The following is a 20,800-nucleotide window of genomic DNA, read 5'->3' as shown; positions in this document are numbered from 1 at the left end:
TCTAAAGAAAAATAAATAGATAAAACCATTTTAAAAACATACAGAACATTTGAAAAATAAGTAAAGCTAGTTCTTGCTATTAACTACCTGAATTTAAAGGACAGGAAGACCCATCAAGTTTGAAGGGCTGAGGGAGGTCACAAGGCGGAGAAGCCTCTGAATTTGACCTAAGCCTGGCAGGAAGGGTCAAGGAGATGAGAAAAGGCAGGAACCAAGGCACAGGGGGGTCAAAATCCTCACCTGCACTTCAGGGAGTCTGTACTGCTGTAGTTCTTGCTCCATCTCCTTGGACATACGATGAGCCCTTTGAGAACGAAAATGCCCTCACTTCCCTGCACTCCCTACTCTTCCACTCCCTTCCTCTCCCGGACATTCCCAAAGGAAGCCCCCAGTCCAGGGGGTTGCACAGCCACAAGCCCATCACCAAAGGACAGCAGCGTATTGGTCTGTGGCTCCACCTACTGGTGGTGCTGGGAACTGAAGCTGCCAAAACATGAACAGGGAGCTGGGGATCATTTTTGAGAAATCTGATCCTTACACGGCAGAAAAAGATAACTACAGGCCAATTAAACATATAAGAAGCCTTTAATTTCATCACCATAAACATTATACTCTGATTGCTCACATACAGTATAAAATATTTACTCCGCTAAATAAATAAAACATGACATTATTGCAAACGGCACTTAAAACCCCCCAGAGATATGACCTCCTTAGCCTAGGCAGGGGGTGCTCCTGAGTTTCTGCGTGAGAGTCCCCAAGCACAGATATGCCCTGGGCGCCGAGACAGACAAAGGTTCAGGGGCCACACTGGCTGCTTCTGGTCCTGAAACAGCCCCGAAGACAGACTGTGAAGCCAGGGAAAGGTGGGGGTGGGCGGCTCCTTCATCAGCACAGTCCTAGAGGGAGCATATGGGCGTGGGGCAGGGGCAGGCTGGGCCAAGAGAGGAGGGGAGGCTCGGGAGGCTGCTGAGACCTGAAGCCCAACTTTCCACCTTTACGCAGCCTAGGGTAAGAGGAGTTGGTATATCAGCTGGGGTGAGCAGAGCTTCCAAGCTCCTGGGTTAGGCAGTTTTGGGGCCAGACCAATCTCCCCCAGGACATGAGATTCTGACAATCCTTAGCCCAATAACCAGCCATTTCATAGGATCCAGTCACTGGGGAGGTCACCTCCTAAACCAGACATGGCAAAGCTGGGAATCGATGCCCTCTTATTTAGTTAAATAAATAAATTAATATTTAAAGGCCTGTGTCCCTATGATGGAGATACAGGGGCCAACAAGCCATGTCCTGATGAAACAGGGCTGGGGACTCAGTGGAAAGGAAGTGCTGCGGGGCCAGGCAGCGCCCCCTTTCTGCTCAGGAACCTGCCCGTGCCCCAACCCCGCCCTGGTAACTTTCATATTTTTAAATCCTGTAGAGAGTTTCACACTAGGGCAACATTAGGGGAACCTACAGGATATGGGGGCTTGGAGAGGGGAGAACTGGTGGCTGAGTTTACTCAGCTCCCAAAATACCTTCCGTTGGTATGTCTTGATCGAGACACTAGCTGTTAACCCTGAGCTTGGGTAATTCTGCCAGAGTCCTGAATTCCAGTGCATGGTGCTAATCAAATGCCCTGCCCTTCTCTCTCTGTGTAAGTCCAGACTTAATAAGCCCTTTTGGAGTCAACCACAGCCCTAAACAAATGGGAGGGAGGCCCCAGTGCTCTAACTGTGCAGCTATGCACCTTATCACCACGGGGTGGCAGCAGAGAGCCACACCACTTAGGCGGCAATAGAATCTGGGAGGCCAGCCCAGTAGCCCTATGGAGCCTGGAACGCCGGGAGCTGGGACCCAGTGAGGCAGGCCCTCCCTCAGGGGATAGGAAGTACTCTACACTGAGTATCTGGTCAGGTCACTCTTGTCAAATACTACCCGTGTAGCAAAGTAAATGGCAACCAGACCCAGGCCTGCGGCTGACACCATATAGGCAGTGACAGACTGGCTGAGCTGGACAATAGAGCCCATGAACAGGGATGGGGCCACCTGGGACAGCAGGAAGGCACTATCCAGGATGGCGAGGTCCAGGCAGATGCCCCTGCCTGGAACAACCCTGGCCTCAGGCGGCTCGCCCACCACCACACGCATGGAGACGTCGCAGGCGGAGGCCCCGCAGAGCGCAGGTGCAGGTGGGAGCAGGCTGCTGCCTCCAGCACCCATGTGTCCATTGGGGAAGGGGGACCTGGCCTTGGGGCCTGGCGGGAAGCTGGTCATCAGGCTGTCCTCACTGGTGCCACCTCCAGCGTCTCCTCGGTGCTTGGGCAGGAATACCTGTGGAGACAGAGGAAAGAAAAGGGGACAAGGACAGGTGTGCACCCGGGCAGGGGAATCCCAGCTATGAGAACCAGGCCATGGGCCTTAAAGAAAATGGGGCAGCAGGTCAAAAAACTGAGCAGACCCTGCTTGGCTGGGCCTAGTCAGGACCCTCCTTGGGCCAGGGAGAAGGAGAGGGGAGACAGGGACGGGACAGATCTGAAACCAGAAGCCTAGGTCCCCTAGAGCCTCTCCCGGAACGGGTGGATGGCGGACAAATGCGGCACTGCAGGTTGGGAAGGGAAAGCCAGGCAGAACGAAGACAGGGAAGAGGCGTGTAAGGACGGAGGGGTGAAATCCAAGGCTGGGGCCCCGGGCGGCCCACACCCCACGCGGGCTCTCCCAACCCTTTTCTTTCCTTCCCCCACCACTTGGACATGGGGAAACCCTAGCCACTGTCTTCAGGGTGAAGCCCTGCCCTCACTGCCCCCCGCCCCCAGGCCCTGGCTGGAGTGGCTGTCCTACTGGGGTCCCCGCCTGGAGGCAAGGAGGGTCCAGCAGACACAGCCTCAGAAAGAGAGAAGCAAGAGGAAATCACCATCCTCCCCAAATCCCTGCCCTGGCTGTGCATGTAGAAGTCCTTTCCCCCACCTTCTCACTGTCACCTTAGAGCAGAGAGACCTGGCCCGGCCCTGCCCTGCCCCCAGCAGCCTGAGCCTCCTATTTAAGGATGAGGCTACCACTTATCAGACTGTCCCCATGCCCACTGGTGCTTAACAGGCAAGAGTTGGAGTTGGCTGCATTAGGAAACCATGGCAGAGCTCGAACCTGACCCCAGGGAAGCCCACGACTTCTGCAAGGGGGCAAAGGCAGGCACAGGCGGTGCCCAGGGCCGGGCGTGCCATCTCTGGCTGCTGGAATGGGACCTCCCAGGACCTCTCCTCCATGCCTGCCAGCCCAGGAAAGACCAGCGAGGCTGGAGTGGCGCAGATCGGCGCGCTCCTCAGTCCACGGCAGGGACCAGCCCCAGCGTGTTCTCTGGCTCAAGGGCACGTGGCAAGCCTGGCCTCTGGACATCAGCCCCTGAGCCCCGAGCCAGCACAGTGGAAGAGTGGAGCCTGACCCAAGTTACCAGTGTGCGGGCACAGCTCTCAGAAACCAGGCCCCCTTCACCAAAACCCCGGCCCTCCTGCCGTCCCTCCCACCCCGCAGCTGCCGATTCAGCGCAGTGCTTCTCTGCTACCCCACTCATGTCCTAAAATGGCAGAGACTCGTCTTCTCTGCGGTCTGGAAGCTCTGGGGCCAGAGCTGCACCTCCTCCCTGGGGACACCCTAACTTCTTGCCCATCTGGGCAGAGCTCTGCACCCAGGGCTATAGCTCAGTGAGGCCAGGGGAGGGGACAAAGGTGACCATGCAGCCCAGGTCAGGAGGCTTCCCATAGAAGGGAAGGGCTGGTTAGTGTGAGGCTGCCTGACTTACAAAGCACCCGCCAGGGCGAAAGGTGTCAGGAGTGTCAGGCTCAGAGTCTGCCCTGGGGGCGGGGGAAAAACAAGGAGGCAAAGGAGGGAGGCAGGAAAGGAGACTTAGAAAGAGGAAGGCAAATTCTGAGGAGACATCTAGGACACAGGTCAGTCGCAGTGCCTCTCCCAGCCTCTCGCTGAGTAAGGGGCGGTGTTGCCCCCACCGGGCCATTGCCGCTCACCCCCCGCCGGAGCTGGGCCCCAGAGGTCAGCAGATCCAGCCCCTGCCTCTGCACAGAACAGCCCAGCCCAGTCTGAGGGCTTCTGTTGGACTGATTCTCAGAACTCCCGGAGAAGGGTCTCGCATTTCCTGCAATCATCCACTCAAGTGCTCTGTGATCCTGACATCAGGAAGTCATTCCCAGAGTCTAACCTGTACCCTCCTTCCTGGGGCCACTTCTCTGGTCCTGGAGCTACACTGGCTTCCTTTCTGATCAAAGATTGCTTTCTCCAGCATCTCTCGCCTGACGCCGGTTCTGGGCCAGTCGGCCCCACCCCGCCTCCCCAGTCCCCAGCGTCTGTGCCGCAGCATCGGCGTGAGTACCTGCTTCTCGCGGTGGTAGAGGGAAGCTAGTGTGTAGGGCAGGATCTGCAGGGCGGAGAAGGTGAACCCGGTGAGGGCGGCCGAGGCGGTCACGACAGCCACACTGCGGGACAGGCACGTGGCACCAGCAGCCACAGGGAAAGCCACCACACTCGCCAGATAGACTGCCCGGGTGCCGAATCGCTGCACCAGCCGGTCCATGACCAGAGAGAAGAGCAGGGAGATGGCACACTGCAGGAACAGCCCCAGGCTGCCCATCCTGACTCCTGGACAGGGAGGCGGGAAAGAGGCGGTCAGACGGGGGGGCCAATGCAACCTGGGGCTGTTGCTCAGAATTGGGGGCCAAGGCACGGTCACCTGCCTCTCAAGACTTGCTGTAGATCTGCCCCGCCCCCCAGCACCCTCCCTACCCAACCTGTAACACCAGGGGTCTAGGTCGTTCACTGACCTCAGGGAACATGGCCAGAGCTGCTGGCTAAGTGCAGAGAAAGATGGTCCGAGGGTGAGCACAGGTGTTGGGCATCCCCATACCCCCGACCAGGGAAGCCCTACCACAGCCCCCAGCCACTGAGCCTTACCTTCATCATAGTGTCTCCGGGCCTCGGTGCCCGGCTCCGCCCTGGGCACACCCTGGTACAGCCCCTCACCCACGAAGTCCGTGTAAAACAGCGTGAAGGTCATGAATGCCATCCAGCTGCAAAGCTCGGCCACAAAGAGTCGGCGCAGGGTGTGCGGCATGCGGCAGCAGAGCTGGTGCAGCCGGGGAAACAGGGAGCCCAGGTTCCAGAAAGCCAGGCGAGCGCGGCATGGGCAGCAGTGGGGCAGCCTGGAGGGGACCGACGGCCCTTCCTCTGGCTCGGCCGGGCCCAGGGCTGCCTCCTCAGCCACCAGCAGCGTGGCTGCCACGCAAGTGAGGAAAATGAGAGTGAGCAGGCCGAAGAGGCACTCTTCCTGGGTGCCCAGGTACGGGGCCAAGGCGCTGGCGTCCCAGTCAATGGCAGGCAGGAGGTAGCCCAGGCAGCCCCCGAGGCTGATCATGAAGGCATAGACGGAGAAGGCCTGGCGACAGTGGTCTGGGTCCCTGAAGAGGTCGGAGAGCAGGGCCTCCAGTGGGGTGAAGCACACCTGGCCACAGAAGTCCAGCAGCCCCACTCCCAGGATCAGCAGCGCCAACTCCAGGGGCCGGGTGTCGGGGCACAGCAGCCCCGCCAGCCAGCCGGCCCTCGGGATGAGGAAGAGGCTCAGCAGGACGCCCAGGGACAAGGCCCAGATGAAGGGCCTCCGGCGGCCATAGCGCCCACGCCAGTGGTCGCTGGCTGAGCCTAGGAGCGGGACCGAGACCAGGCCCAGCACTGGACCGATGCCTGCAAGAAGGGCAAGTAGTGTGAGCCAGAGGCTGGGGCCCTCATGGGGCAGCGGTGAGGGGACCATCCTCCCTGAGAAGGATGGGAATGACCGTGGAGGTACTGTCACAGGGAGGACCAATCCTGTACTGGGTGCTGTGCTGAGTACTTCACCGGGACTCTACTTTACTCCTCACAGCTTGGATCCCTAATGCCCCAATTTCAGATGGGGAACCTGAGGCACAGAGCAACAGATAAGTGACACTTGTGTTCAGGCTAGAGCTAGGGAGGGCGGGAGGCGGGGCTTCCCCCGGCAGCCTGACCCCACGGCCTGTCATTCTGATGCAGCCCCTTCTTCCTGGGAGTCACATGATGGCGACCACTTTTGTGGCTGTCGCAGAATTTATCTGCAGTCGAGAGCTCAACCCCTGACCCAGGGCTAAGGAAGAGCCCTGGCTCAGAGTCCAGCCCGGCTAGGGCAACTAACTCCGCACAGACCCCCCTCATCTGCTCCGCGGACCTCGGTCACCTCAGAGGCTTGCTGCAAGCATGAGATAAAAGGTGCAGATTATAAAGGGCTATCCAGAGGGGAAGGGCCATTTCTATAGTGTCTCCTATGAATCAGTCACTATACAGGGGTATAGTGGTGACCAGGGCACGTCCCCGTACTCTTTTCTTCCTCTTGGGACCCCCTCAGCCCAGGTCACGCCCGTCCCCAGCCACACCAACCCAGCAGTCAGTCACCTCCCCCTCCAGGTGGCTCTTTGGGCAGAGGCCCTGCTGCCCTATTTCCGGGTGGCATGTAACTGGAACAGGAGGGCAGGGGGACGAGGTGACTCACCCAGCACCATGGTCATGAACTTCTCTTCTACCCCCACTTCCAGCAGCAGAGGGGGCACGTAGGTGATGCCTGCGGCCAGGCACACCTCCAGGCCGAAGGTCAGCAAGTTGACCAGCAGCAGCTGGGCTTTCTGATGCCGCAGCAGGCGGCTTGCCCAGAGCCTCTGGACCATGGTGGCCAGGCGGGCAGGGCTGCGAGCCGGTCACTCTCTCCAGAATTGCCTCATCCCAGCCCTGCTCCAGGTGCCCGGGCCTCTCCTCCTTGCCGCCGCTGGCTGCCCAGGACTCGGCCGGGAGCCCATTTCTGCCAGCCCTCCGTGCCGGCCCGGCTTCTCAGCCCATGCTATATGCCTGCTTCCGTGGAGTGCCTCGGTGGGGACATGTCACTCGGCGCCTAAAAGGGCAGGGACAAACACACCAAGTGTTAAGTCCTGGGAACCAGGTCTCCAGGATTTGCTCTGAATGCTCTGAATCCTGTTTGCTCCCAGGCTGATGGGGCGGCCCTGCCACCCAGGCGCCACCCCCTACTGCCCAGTCAGGAAATGTATGTTAATATTAGCCTAAGGCTGACATAATTAATAAGGTAAATATGAATTTTAAACCTCAGCACACTCCACAGCCAAAGAGATGTTGATTACTCTGTCTTGGAATACCTTAGCAATTGCCCTCCTCTGTGAGTGGGGGAGGAAAAAGAAATCAAACCGACTGAATTCCCAGGTCCCCAGGCCGGGTCTTCAAGGTGCCCCCGGGGACCCTCCACCAGACCAGGTCTACTTGCTTCTCTCTCCATTGCCCGAAGCTGCGCAGCCCCATCCCCCTTTGTTAAGGGCAGGGCTTCCTATTCTGCACCGCCTGGCTGCAAGCCATGTTGCGCCATAACTCCCATCCCCAAGGACAAGGACAAGAGGAAAGGGTGCGAGACTGTGGTTTGCTGGGCGGGATTTGAACCTGTCACTGACCCACCAAAAGAGCACTTCCCTGAAAGAGCCTGGGCCTGAAAGCCTCTCCCCTGGTTTCTGCCCATACCCCCCGTTCCCAGTTAAGAAACATCCCCACGTGCACTGCCTGAGTGTCATGGGAAAGTGGGGCCACAGCTGGGCCAGGATGTTCCCAGGTCCCAATCTCACAGGGGCATGAAACCACACCAACTGCCGGCAACCGTCACGCCCCTGTGCCCCCCGCCACTTCCCCAGCAGCCCGTGCTCCCCAAACAGCTCCATTCTCAGCAGAGAAGTCCTCACAGCCCTGCCTTCTAGGCCTGCCTCCTGGGCAGACATCCCACTGGGAAGCACCCACCCTGTGCCCCCCACCACCAGCTGGCCTCCGGGGCATGCGTCACAGCAGCACCTGCTGCAGTCTGCCCTGTTCAGGAGTAACCACAAAAGACCATGTCAGTCATCAGCCGGAAGAGGAGGTAGGGAGGGGGCATCTTGGTGTGAAAAGGCAGGAGTCCCCTAACCTGTCATGCATTTCAAAGGAGGTGGGTGCACAGAGCTTCAGGCCGCTGGTGGCTGGAGTCGGGAGCGCCTTCCCGTGCCTCCCCAGGCCTGTCTGATTCAGTCCGACCAATGCTGTTGAAGAGGACTACTCCTGCGTGAGGTCCACAGCGGCAGAGGGCCAGGCCCGGGTCTCCTCCCCTACCTGCAGCGCCCCAACCGCCACTCACTCCCTCTCGCAATCTCAGCATCTCATAATTTGGCGCTCCAACCTCATTTATCTTTTCAAGTGACACTTAACCCCACAGGGCCTTGTGTGTTACAAAACAGGTTGTAGGTGCTCTCCGCGCAGTGCCACGGACAGATCAGAGGGCCGTCAATCCTAGGGAAGAGGTCTCCATCCCATCACTGCCTTCTGGGGCTTCGCAGCTGGGAGATCAGGAAGGGAGGGGCTTCACATAAAGCTGAGCTACCAGCAGCATCCTCCCCAAAGTTCCGCTCAGACCCAGACCACCAACTTCGGGAAAGGACATGGACTGGGTGGCACGGGGGGAGTGTAAAACACTGACCCAAAAGGGGGTAGTGGTACCAGATATTAGTCTTTGCAGGGCAGTTGTGGGTTCAGCTTGAGTCCAGACCCTCCCCATTGGATGCATTGCCATAGCACCCCCAGAAGGGAAGCAGTGGATGGTACAGAGACCAGGGGCGCCTTCCAGCTTGGAGGGAGGGGTTCTGGGTTAAAAGGCTTTGAGCCCATTCCACTGCCCTCAGCCTGGGCAGACCCTGGACACTCACGTGCTCTGGGCTTTTAAGGACCAGGTCCTCCCTGAGCAGACAGAAGCGTTTAGACCCAACCTCACCCACAACCTGCCCCCATGCCCAGGGCTGCCACCAAGCCCTGGTTCCTCCCCATTGTTTAAAATAAATTGCAGCTCTCCAGCCACTGTTAATCACCCCACCTGCCTCCCTGCCTCACCCCTTCCCTTAATCCAGCTCCTTAGCTCATAAGGGACAAAGATAAAAAGGGGTGGAGAGAGGAATTTCCCCTCATCCACCTATAACCCAGATAGCCCAGGAGCTGCCTCCCTCCTCAGCACCTCTCCCCACCTCCCAGAGGCTCTCTACCTAGAAACCGGGAGGGGGGGGGCGGGGCAAGGTGAGGCATTCACTGGGAGGAGCCGGTTAGGAAGTGGGCTGGCTCCAAGCCCCGCTCGCTGGCTGGCGCACTCTGCTCTTGGGTTGCCGAGCCCGTCCTCCTGCTTTGGACCCCTACTGCATCCTGGGGTCCAGGGCTCGCTCACCGCCCTCACACCTCCCTCTTTCCAGCCTGGAAGTGCTTGAGGAATTCCAAGCCCATAGGAACACTCTCCCTTCCAAAGCCCCCTTTCTCCTTACATCTTCTCCAGTGCCCTAGTCTGCCCCTCGTCATCCCCACTCCAGGACGCTCAGGGTGGAGGAGGTGACTGAGGGCACCCACAGCACTAACTCCAGTCACCTGCCATCCCTCCAGGGGGCATGAAGAGAGAAGAGAAGCCCAGGCCCTCTGGCCCCCAGGCCAGAGACACGGGGGGTGGGGTGGGGGGGAGGGACGACAAGAAGGGGTTCCCACCACTTTCCCAGCAATACTCCTTCGAGTGGCCCCAGGGTACATCTCTGGCTAACACTTAAAGGTGACAGGTCACTGCTGAGTCCCCTGTTTGGGGAGCTCCCCTGTCTGCCTCAGGAAGACAGGCAGAGAGACAGGCAAGGAGACAGGAGCCGATTCTCTCCTATACCCTCCCGGCTCAGAGATGCTTCTGGCTCAAACCTTCCTGCCCGCTGCCCCTGAGCACTCTGCCTGCCTGGCAAACAGAGGATCAACCCAAAGAGCCAGACTCACACACACCTGGTAGGGAGGGGTGGGGTGCAGAGGGGGAGTCAGGTACCAAAGGGGGAGTCTGACCTGACCTCCGGGAAAGGAACTGTGGCCCTCTGGGACAAGACCCTCTCAAGTTGCAAATATCTGCCCCCCCGCCACCCGTCTGGACCCCCTGATGACAGGACAGCAAGAAAGCTGGAGGAAACCCAAGGCCTCTGAGAGCCTTCCTGGAGCTCCACCCCAGCCCATCCTTCCTCCCCCTGGGGGAGCAGAGCCCCAGCCCAGAGAGCCAAGGGCCTTGGCAGGATCCGTGACCCTGCATTCTGCCTGTCCAGCTCCGGATACCGGGAGACCTAACACCGCATGGGCTCCGACACAGGGCACGCCCAGGAGCAGGCAGTGGGGTCGTTAGCAGCCCGCTGCAGGTTAGGCCTCAGCAGGGAGTGTGGGGAAATGAAACTGAGCAAGAGCAACAAACTTGGCCTGAACTTTCTCCAAAATTCTGATGACAGAGTGGAGGAGGCGGGAGGAAAGGCAACTGAGCCCACAGCCCACTCCCAAGCCCACTCCCGTAGCTCCCTATGGGAAGGGAGGGTCAGAGGGACATATAAAGGGGCCTTTGAGGGCTTTCAAAGGGGCTCCTGCCACCGCAGGGCTGAAGTGGAGCTGGGGGGAGCAGAGTCCCTCGGCTGACAGACAGAGGCCAGAGGGAGCCCGGTCTGGGGCAGCCCCACTGCCATGGGCCAGCGTCAGGCAGCAATTCTATGGCCTCTTTATTCGGCCCAGCGTCCCCACACCCCACCCAGGCACATCAAACAGCAGCAGCCCCCACCCTGACCCGAGGAGCTGGCAGCCAGCGACCGACCGTGCCCTCCTCCCTCCCTGCTTACAAAGATAGTGCGGCTTTCTCGAAGCTCCTGCACCCCTCTCCCTCCCCACAGAGCAGGGAGCTGGGGACAGGGTAGGCCAGCCAGAGGGGGAAAGACGCAGAGGTGGAGGGGGTGGAGTCACTCCAGGGCAATCCCCCCAGCATACGACCCTACACTAGGCTGTCCCACCCCAGGCCAGGGCTGAGGGTGGGGAGCAACCTTCGGTGGAGGCTGCAAGACTTCGAGGTAGGAAGGACCCCCATTCTTCCACACAGGACCGGACCCCAGACTCTGGCTCCAAGTTGAGCTCTCCAGGCCCTCTGGGTTGGGGGTGGGGAGAGGGCTGAGGGTTCACCGGCCCAGCCTCCCTGCCTGCCAACCCCTTGCCTCAGTCCCTGAGAACCTGTGCCCTCGGCCTCACCTAGTGAAACCCAGCACACCGCGTTCCTAAAATGAGTTCCACCCTCATGACAGCTCCACAGGGAGCCTCGGGACACCCCAGGAAGAGGCCAGCTGCCCAGCCAGGAAACCTGAAAGTGAGCATCCTTGAGGTGCAATGAGCTGGCTGTGGTTACAGACCTGCTTGTCAGGGAAGCTCCGCAGTGGGAACTCCTACCTGGGCTCTGGGGTGAAGGGGCATGGGATTAGACTGCGCTAGGCTCAGCAAGCCATATTTAATCTTTGATTCTCTGGGTTCAAATACTTCCAAAGAAGCAAGGGTCTGCGTCTCCTGATCCCACCCTACAAAAAGGCAGTGATTTGCACAAATAGCCAAGGCCCATGACTTTGCAGGGCTCCCACAGACACCCGAAAACACCACTCAGGATGCAACCTCTGCACTTTAAGGAACTTATAAGAAAGAACAAGGGCCAGGCAGAAGGAGGAAGATCCACCCCCTCCTGGACTTGCTCCCTAGCTCCTGCCCCCCCAGGGCCCAGAGGCCAGGGATTTAGAGTCCGCCTGCTGCGCTGCCTTTTCTTCACTCAGACTGGAAGCCTTCTGCTTAGCAGCTTGTCAGAGAGAGTGAGGGGGCTGCAGGCCGGGACACAAAGGGGGATTAGGGAGAAACCTCTAGGCCCGCAGAGTAATCCATCAAACTCTCTCCCGGCTGCCAGCACCGGCCCCTTCCCACTCAATTCCCCTTCCAGCTGCTGCGGGGCCCCTGCCCCCTCCCGCTCCTGAGCCCTGTCATGTTAGGCAGCAAAGAGAATCCCAGGCCCTGGGGGGCCAGAGGGGGCACATCGAAGACACTGGGAAAAGGGCAACGTTCCCTCCCCGCACTCACCCCCAATGTGTGAAAACCCAACAGGTGGCAGTGGCTTGGAGGAAAGTTGCTTTTGTTGCCCTGTCTGAGAGCCCCAGCCCAGCTTCTGAAAGGAAACAAATGCCAGAGGAGGGTGGGGGAAGGGAGGAGGAAGGACAGTGTCCCTGGAGCTCACTCTGATCTCCCCTCCCTTCTCCGATCCAGTGACAGGCCTGACCCTCACCTTGGCCGGTCAGTCCAGGCCAGCCTAAGCGAAGGGGAAGCACCCCTCCCAAGGGTCACCTGGCAATCCCATGGTGACAGTCCACACGGACACACATCTGACTCCAGGCCATGGGCCTCCCAATCAGACTTCCTTTCTGAGAACAGCTGTGACCCAAGGTCCCACTGAGTCACCTTGACCAAGTACCGTCCTAGCCAAGACAACCATCATTACTCTTCAGCCTGGAGCTCTCTCCCACCCCCAGGGACCAGAGGCCTCTGAGCTTGGCAGATTCTGAAGGGTGACCTAAGTTTTGCAATCAGCCTGACCTGGGTTTGCATGCCAACCCCACCACTTATTAAGACTGTGTGACCTTGTTAATTGACCTCCCCGAGTCTCGATTTTCTCATCTGCAATTACTAATAGCAGTGAACACCGAGGCACTACATGCCAGGCACTCTTCCAAGCGTTTTAATCTTCCAGCTGCCCGATGAGGAGGGTACAACGAGCAGAGCCATTTGACAGGCAAGAAAACTTGGATCAATACCACCAACTTCACAACCATGTAGTGTGTTTGACAGAAAGTATACAAGGAAGTTCCTGGCAGCCTCTTCTTCGGCTGTCCTGGCTTCCTCAGTGAAAAGACCCTGGAGAGGGCCTTCTGGTTCCCAAACAGGAGCAGCAGAGGTCAGAGGGCATCTAGCTACTCCTTTATTCTCCTTTCCACTCTTCTCTCAGCCTGGAGTCTCCCCCATTCATGCTTGGCCCCCAGAGGCAAGAGGAATGCCAAGAATGTAAATGCGTCCCCAGGTGTGGGCCCCCACAGGTGAGCGGAGGTCACTGCAGCAGGCCCGCCTGCAGCAGACCTGCGGGAAGGGTAACCGTCCCAGGGTTAAAAGTCAGGGCGGTCCCCACCCACAGGGGGAATCGTCACAGTGGCTGATGCCTCCTAACCGTCCAGGAGGTGTCTGGCACGTGCTGGGTACCTGACATAGCTTCTTTTTCTAATTCATACATATCCTTTGTACAATCCTACAAAGTAGATACTATTTAATATTCCTATTTCACAAGAATGAAAATTGAGAAATCTATTAACATGCCCAAAGCTGCACAAATAAAAAGGCTTGAATGTAAAATTCAAACCATTCGAAAATTCTGGAAAGTGCTCTGAAGTCGGAGCCAGGACAGTGAAGTCCAGTTTCGGCAACTTTTATAGCGGTGTAGCTTGGACAAGCCGTTTCACCTCTCTGGGACTCAGTTTCCACAACTGTAAAATGAGAACTCACCTTGGTGCCGCCTCAGTTTCTTTACAGGTCTACAGCTACGTCATCTCATACCCACCACCACCACCTTGCCCGGGGAGGGTGCTCTCCATGCGCAGGTGCCCACTGAGTGCTCGCTGACAAGGCACAGGGCATAGCAGGCAGGGGGAGGGGTTCACAGCCCTCACCAATGAGTGACAAGGAGAACCAGGGGGAGAAGATCCCCCCATCCTCTGTTGTCCCTGCCAAAACCCCTCCTCCACCTGCCTTCACACAGCTCTAGTACAACAAAGTGCCAAGGGTCAGTGGTCACCTGAAACCAAGCCAAGTAACCAAGACATCTGGGGGCAGAACCGCCCTCTTCCCTATGCCCTCCTGGAGTTGGGCTCTGTTCCTGGCTGAAATTAGTAATAAAATTCTTTCTCTACCTGGGCCATAATAAATGCTTCCTTACAAGGTGGGGCAGTGGTCCCAAGAAATCCCTAAGTCCAGGGTGGGGAAAGAGGATGTGGGAGAATGGGGAGTTGGGCACACTCTCCTAGCCACTGAGAAGTCCCCTCCCCCTGTTCCCTTCTCTTCCCACAGCCCCTGCAAAGTGAAACCTGAATGGATCTCCCTCCTAGTGAACTTGAACTTTGCCAATCAGCCAGTCCAGGCAACTCTTCCCATCTGTGCAGAGAGGACCCTTGCTCCGCTACCTGCAGCCTGGTCTCCCCGGAGATGAGGCACACAGCAAAGAAGCCAGGGGATGGAGGGTCTGGGCAGACCCACAGATGAGCAGAGCAGGGAGTCAGACCAGGGCGTGGTCCCACCTCTGCCACATCCCACCCCTAGTATCTTCAATTTGATGGTCTATAAGGGCCTTTCAACCCTGATATTCTAGGGTCTGGAACCAGCCCTATTTTTCATCAGAGGCTTTGGGCTGGACTCAGTCCTGCATAAATGTGTTCTCAAAAATTGCCACACAATCAAAAAACTGTGGTACATTTACACAATGGAATACTACACAGCAGAAAGAATGAAGGAACCCCTACGTTTTGCAACAGCACGGATGGAACTAGAGAGCATTATGCTAAGTGAAATAAGCCAGGCAGTGAAAGACAAATATCATATGATCTCACCTATAACAGGAATCTAATGAACAAAACAAACAAGCAAGCAAAACAGAACCAGAAGCATGGAAAAAAGAAACAAACTGACAGGGACCAGAGGGGAGGAGAGAGGGGGATAAAGGAGGAAAGAAAGGGAAGGGCTAGTTAAAGAACACGTACAAAGGACCCACAGATGTGGACAACAGGGTGGGGACTGACTCTGTGAGCAGGGGGTGGGAGGGGCAGGGGAGAGCAAAAAAAGTTGGTGGGTTAGGGGGCAGGGGACTAGAACAACTGTAATAGAACAACAATAAAATAAATAAATAAATAACCACTCAGTGGTGAGTAAGGTACAAGCAGGCTCCAAAAGAGACTATTATTACTATTACTACTACTACTACTACTACTACTACTACTACTGCTGCTGCTACTACTATTAGAGAACCCTAGTTTGCCTACCCTGGAGGAAGCATGACTCAGTTTGTGCAACCTAACCTTCCCCAAAGGAACATTAAAGAGCACTAACACTCACCCACCATCCAACCAACACTTACTGAGCCCCAATTACGCGACAGCCCACTGTGAAGGTGCTGCAGTCCCTGTTAGCAGAAGAGACAAAAGGCAGTCAGAATGCAGTGAGGTGTTACAGGTGCAAGGACACAGTCCCTCCAGTGAGGCATGCTCAGTTCTTCTAGGACTTCCTCAGCCCTGTTGCTGAGCCTTGAAAGAGGAGCAGGTGGGAACTACGCAGAAAAGGGCAGATACCTGCAAAACAGAGCCACTGACACCTGGGCCTTCCGCACACACCCACCTCTCCACTGACCCCTCCCCCAGGGAGCCGTGGTAGAAAGGATGCCAGACCCAACATCATGGGATGAGTTTTGATCTCAGATCTGGGTCCAAGATGGGGACATTCGTCAGCACTGAGCCTGCAACTGCTTCCAAAGTGGTCACCGTGCTCCAGTCCCCTCTCCTCCGCTGCCTCTCCCCTGAGCCCTGCCCAGCTCAGGTCCCACAGTTCCTTCAGGGCTGCCTGGAACCCAGGCTGTCAGGGGCCCACCCTTTTCCCCATTCTCTCCCATGCTCACCTGGCAGCCCCTCAGGCTGGACATGGATAGCTCACAGTCCTCCCGGCCTGGCTCGCGGTCCTTCCCTGCCACCCACCCCTGGCCCTTCAGCTCCCAGAAGGCACGGAGCACAGCCCCCGCCCAGGCCCTGAGGAGATGGTGCTGGAACAGAAGGCCTCACAGGTGAGGCTGAATCAGGATTCCTGTCTGTGATTTGACCAGCGTGCCTGGCATTCGTGGCAGGGCCAAATGCAAGGTTTTCAGGTGATCGGCTCTCTCTAGTAACCAAAGCTGGGAGTAGGAAGCTACATTGTCACATCCCTAGGAATGGGCCACGTGCTACCAGCTTGGACACTCTTTGTAAGCTCAAAGGACACTTGAGACTACAGCGGCTGGGGCAGGGGGCACAACAGAGAGCGCTGGGGGAAGAGGGACTGCTGTCTCAGGCCGGCCGCTCCTAAGGGCATCCTGTCTGGCCAGGCATTCGGTCTGGCCTAAATTTTGTCAAAGAAGGACTGTGGGGCTATGGGGCCCTCTTGCTGCCTCAGCCCAGCTTCCCAGATAGTCTGGTCTCCAGAATTAACAAGGAAGGGGAAGGAAATAAACATGTATTGAGCACCTGGCCTGGGCAGGCACTTTGCTAAATACGCCTGTCTCATTTAATCCTCACCGTGACCTTGCAGGGTGAACAATATCATCTCCGTTTTACAGACACAGAAGCCCAGGCCAACAGGTGAGACAGGCCCATCTCCAATGTCAGACGCAAGAGGCCCCACAAGTCACTCGGGGTCAGTGGTGCTTCTCCTCGTGGAGGAAGAAACAAACCATGCAGTAGAAAAAAGGATTAAACAGGAAGTTCTGGCCAGATATCAGGACCATCCCGTGATGGCCCTGTCACCAGCCCCTGCCCCCAAACGGGGACACTTAATACACTGGACAAAGCTCCACACTCCAACTCTACTGCTGGGAGTCAAGTGGCAGCAGCGTTCGAGACACTGGGCCTGGCACCAACTGGTCCAGCCTCTACCCTCGCTGTGAAGCACACAGGGCCACTAACTGTTCAAAGAAAAGCTAGGCCGGGTTTCTCCTCTGGACACCAGAAAGCAGTGCAGAGGGTCCCACTGGGGAGAGAGGACAGAGCTGAACCCACATTCAGAGCATCCCCCTCTATCATACAGTTACCCTAAAAATTACAACAAATAATCTTTCTGCATAGAAGCCTCTTAACCTTTCAGGATATATGGTCAGCCCTATCACCTCATGATTCATCTCTGTCACCACTAACTGGAGGAGGTGAGGGGCAAGGGTTACTGGACAAATTAAAAAATAAGTCATGTATACTGCCAGGAGAGACCAGGACATCCCGTCCTGGTGTGTTCTCTGCACGGGACCACGAGTTCAACTACATTTGTTGTTCACAGCTTACATATAGTTATATATGGCCTAATTCCTTTGCTAAGAAACTCTGATCTCTAAGTGTAAACCACAATGATTGTCTCCATTGTCACCAAGTAACAGCAGCTGACATTTATGGAGCTCCTTTTACTTACAGCTGCTGTGCTCAGAGCTTTACCTATACTAGGTAGGTACTGTTATCCTCATTCTAAGAGAAGTGGAAGCACAGAGAGGTGAAGTAACTTTCAAAAGAGGCAACAGGATTCAAACCCATGCAACTAGGTGCTAGCGTTCAGCCTCTTGCCTAGTCATACTGACTCCCCAAAGTCCAGGAGGCCTTGCTCCCAAAGAAACCAGGTCTAATAGCAGAACCCAAGAATGGAGTCCCAGGCTGGGCGCCACTATCCATCCAGTCACGGGTGACAGATATAATGGATGTGGGTAATACTAGCTAACACTTACTGAGCACTTATTTCTTATCAGGCACAGAGTCCATCCAGTGCTGTATATGCATGATTTAATAAAGCTACAATTGTTTATATTTTACATGTTATGTAGAGCTATTATTTATATTTACATTTGTAATAGTTATTATTTAATAAATAATAAGACTATACAGTAGATGTTATCGTTATTATTATTATTATTACAATCCCCATTTTGCAGCCAGGGAAAGTGAAGCTTAGAAGGGTTAAGTAACGTGCCCAACATTCCACAGCTAGTAGAGCAGCCAAGATATAAACCCTGTCTTTCTGACAGTCTGGGTTTTTATCCATAATGTTGTGCTATTAGACAATAATGGTCCAGATAATAGTGCTTAATTTCACTTTTGGAGTCCTCAGCTATCCCTGCCTGTCTGCCTTTCCTCCCCAGAGGCCTGGACAGGCTGAGAACGGGGAATCCCTTCGCCGCCTGTGGCCCAGCGGCCCGCAGTGGGCCGCCAAGCATCCTTGCGCAGCTCCTCCTCTTCCTTTCCTCCTCTTTCACGGTAACTCACAGAGCCCTGAGAGGCAGGGGAGTTCACTACACACTCTGTGAGTACATAGGAAAACTCTCCCCTCCCCCCACTAAATTGGGGCCTGTATGTCCACAGCTGCACATGCATCCACAGCTGTATTTTTATCTTCAGACTCATCCTGCTGACTCAAGTTCCATTTTTCTGAGAACTTTTAGAATAACAGAGTCCTGGATCCATGACAGGGCTGGGGGGAGGAGATAAGGGAGGAATGAGGGAATGGGACCCACCCAACTAAACGGCCTGTGACCTTACATATTGTCCCAGTCTCTCCCTAGAAGTTGCTCTATGGGTTTCCTCAGGCTTCCCATCCAGCCTGCACCTCCTGGCCCCGGTCTTCCCCACCCCTATCAGCCAGCCTGTCCTGCCCCTCCCGCGGGGCAGGTGAATCCACACCAAGGCTGTCTTGGAAGGGAGACCCGCCAAGTGCATCAGGAGAAGCAGCCTGAAGCCCCCCCAGGGCCTCACCCCCACCCCTAAGCAATGCTTCCAGGAGTCCAGCAAGGGTCACTCTGGGCCCTGGTCCACTGGCTGTGCCCAGCTGCAAACTCCAGAGCAGCAAGACAGAAGCAGGGCTATTCTTAGTCCCTGCTCCACTGGGACCAGGTGTGTGTAACAGCTGAAGGGCAAGTCCTCACCAGGTAGCCACCCTGCCAAACCTCTCCCTACCCCCAACTCTGGCCTCTTGAGAAAAGAGGAAGCACAGGGGAGTGGCGCTGGGTAGAAGGAAAAGCTGAGCAGATCAGGAGTGTCCGTCAGGAAGATGGAGGCTGAGTCAGAAGTCAAGGGCAAGAGCAACTCAGAGGGCTCCAGGAGGCTATGGGAAGGGCTGACCCTCATTCTGGAGAAAGCCTGCAGGTCCCTGAGGTACCACCCCATCACACCTGTTTGCTGATCTCAGAATCCTCACCATCTCTACCTGAACCCTGGCAGGCAGATGAGAGCGCTCAGCTTCTCCGATCCCTCCTTCCCCGAGGGGTAACCGAGACTGAGAAAGGGGCAGAGGACCCCACGCGCGCACGCGCGCGCGCGTACACACACACACACACACGCACGCACACACACGCACGCACACACACGCTCCAGTCTCAGCTCCCTGCCCAGAGCCTGGCCCCAAAACAAACGTCCCAAAGGGTTCAGTCACCTTTCCCGCGGCGTCCGGGCCGCCGGCCCCTTTCCAGGCTCCCAAGTCCGGGACTGTGGGCGCCGCGGTGACTCATCGTGCCCCTTTCCGGTGAAGCCGAGACAAGGGAAGAAAATACATGCAACTTTCCAAAGAAAACTCTGAGGCGGGAGGTGCAACAGGAGCTAGCGCCGGTCCACCGCCGCTGCCTAACCCCGCTGCCTGACCGGGACAGCCGGGCCCCGGCGCCTCCAGCCCAGCCCGCCTCCCTCCAAGAAAGAACAGCCCCGCGGGGATCCGGGAGCGCGCCCCACACTCTGCAGCCGGGACGCCCGGCCATCTCCACTGGGACTCGAGGGGCCGCGGCGCCCAGACGGCCACCGGGCGGTCCCAGCCCGCGGGGCGCGAAGCTCACGACATCGCGGGGCCGGGCCGCCCCCGTCCCCTCCCCGCGCCGGGACCCTGTCGCCTGGAAGAGGAGGGGGTGCGCTCCTACCTGGCTGAGAAGAGCGGCTGTCACCAGGGCCAGCGTGGTGGAGCTGGCCTCCTTCTGCCCCCACGCGCGCCAGCCGGCGGCTTTTAAATCTCCAGGTTACTCGGCTGGGGAAGAGAGCATGCGCGCTGGGGCTGCCAGGAGGGGGCGGGGCGAGGCGGGCCGGAGGGGGTCCCGTGGGGTGGGGGTGGTCCCCCAGCGACGAGAGCGCGAGGTCTCCAAGCTGTCTTTGTAGCCGCGACCGCGACGGGCAGCCCCCGCGTGGCTCCGAGACTGCCCTATCATTACCTAAGGCAGCGCACCGCCCCCTCGCCGCTCGCCACCCAAACAGTTAGGTAAAAGCGACCCGGCTCCGCGGGGCACCATCTCGGGAGCCAGTCTGTGACCCTGACCCGCACGTGCTCTCTGGCCCTGCCCCTGTCCCCAGGCAGAACGGCACCCCACTCACCCAGGACTAGCCCTTGAAAGGAGATGTCACATTCTCCTCGAGTTACTCTTCCTACTCTTTGCTGTTCTCTGAGGCAGAAAGAAATTCCTTATAGTTAACTCAATCCCTCTTCCAGAAGTTCCATTTTTTCCTTCTTCTTAGGGTGCATATGGGGGCGAGGGGTTGATACTTGCCAGTAAAATGTTCTCTTTGTCAGCCGTTGAACAAGGAAGGTCCCAACAGATACCTGTTTCCAGAATGCCTTCGACGGGAGTGAGACAGTGCAGGTGGGAGGCAGAGAGCTGGAGGCCCAGGCTTCTTCCCTGAGTTTTATCAGGATGAATAAATCCAGTCGCTGTGGATTGTTGACTTGAATACTACAAAATCACAGGGAGACTCCTTTCAAGGGAGGACCTCATGGGCTGTGGTCCTGACTGGGCCCTGGGGGCCCTGGGTCCCAGGGCTGGCCCTGCCGCCAACCAGGTGTGATGAGGAGGAGGTCCCTTCCTTACTCTGGGCCTCTGTAAAAAGGATTGGCCAGGTAATCTCTCAGGGCACCTCCACCTGGGAGGCAAAGAAGAGAGGGAAACAGAGAAGAGGTGGGAACAATGGAGCCCTGGTGGCCTGGGGGGCACAGACTGGCGGCAGAAGAGAGCGGAGAAGAGGAGAATCAAGGATCTACCTTTCGAGTCACTAAACAAGTTTAGCTTGAAACCTGGGAAGCACTTACCCATGCAGCAGGGGAACTTCCACGT

At 57.1% G+C, this 20,800-nt stretch overlaps 1 protein-coding gene across 1 annotated transcript; it reads right to left on the bottom strand.

The window, feature by feature from the left end:
* Positions 1-328: 328 nt before the first annotated feature.
* On the bottom strand, positions 329-19,707 carry SLC45A3 (solute carrier family 45 member 3). Its single transcript, XM_054563089.1, has 5 exons — positions 19,622-19,707; positions 6,545-6,937; positions 4,939-5,724; positions 4,361-4,626; positions 329-2,313 (listed from the first exon to the last, which is right to left on the bottom strand). The coding sequence occupies exons 2-5, from the start codon at positions 6,714-6,716 to the stop codon at positions 1,876-1,878; spliced, it is 1,662 nt and encodes a 553-aa protein (XP_054419064.1). The 5' UTR covers positions 6,717-6,937; positions 19,622-19,707; the 3' UTR covers positions 329-1,875.
* Positions 19,708-20,800: the final 1,093 nt, after the last annotated feature.

This window comes from Pteronotus mesoamericanus, unplaced genomic scaffold (genome assembly GCF_021234165.1).
Source record: "Pteronotus mesoamericanus isolate MK-2021 breed Mesoamerican mustached bat unplaced genomic scaffold, CSHL_Meso_final scaffold_705, whole genome shotgun sequence".
NCBI lineage: Eukaryota > Metazoa > Chordata > Mammalia > Chiroptera > Mormoopidae > Pteronotus > Pteronotus mesoamericanus.
This window is presented reverse-complemented; position numbering and strand designations above follow the sequence as displayed.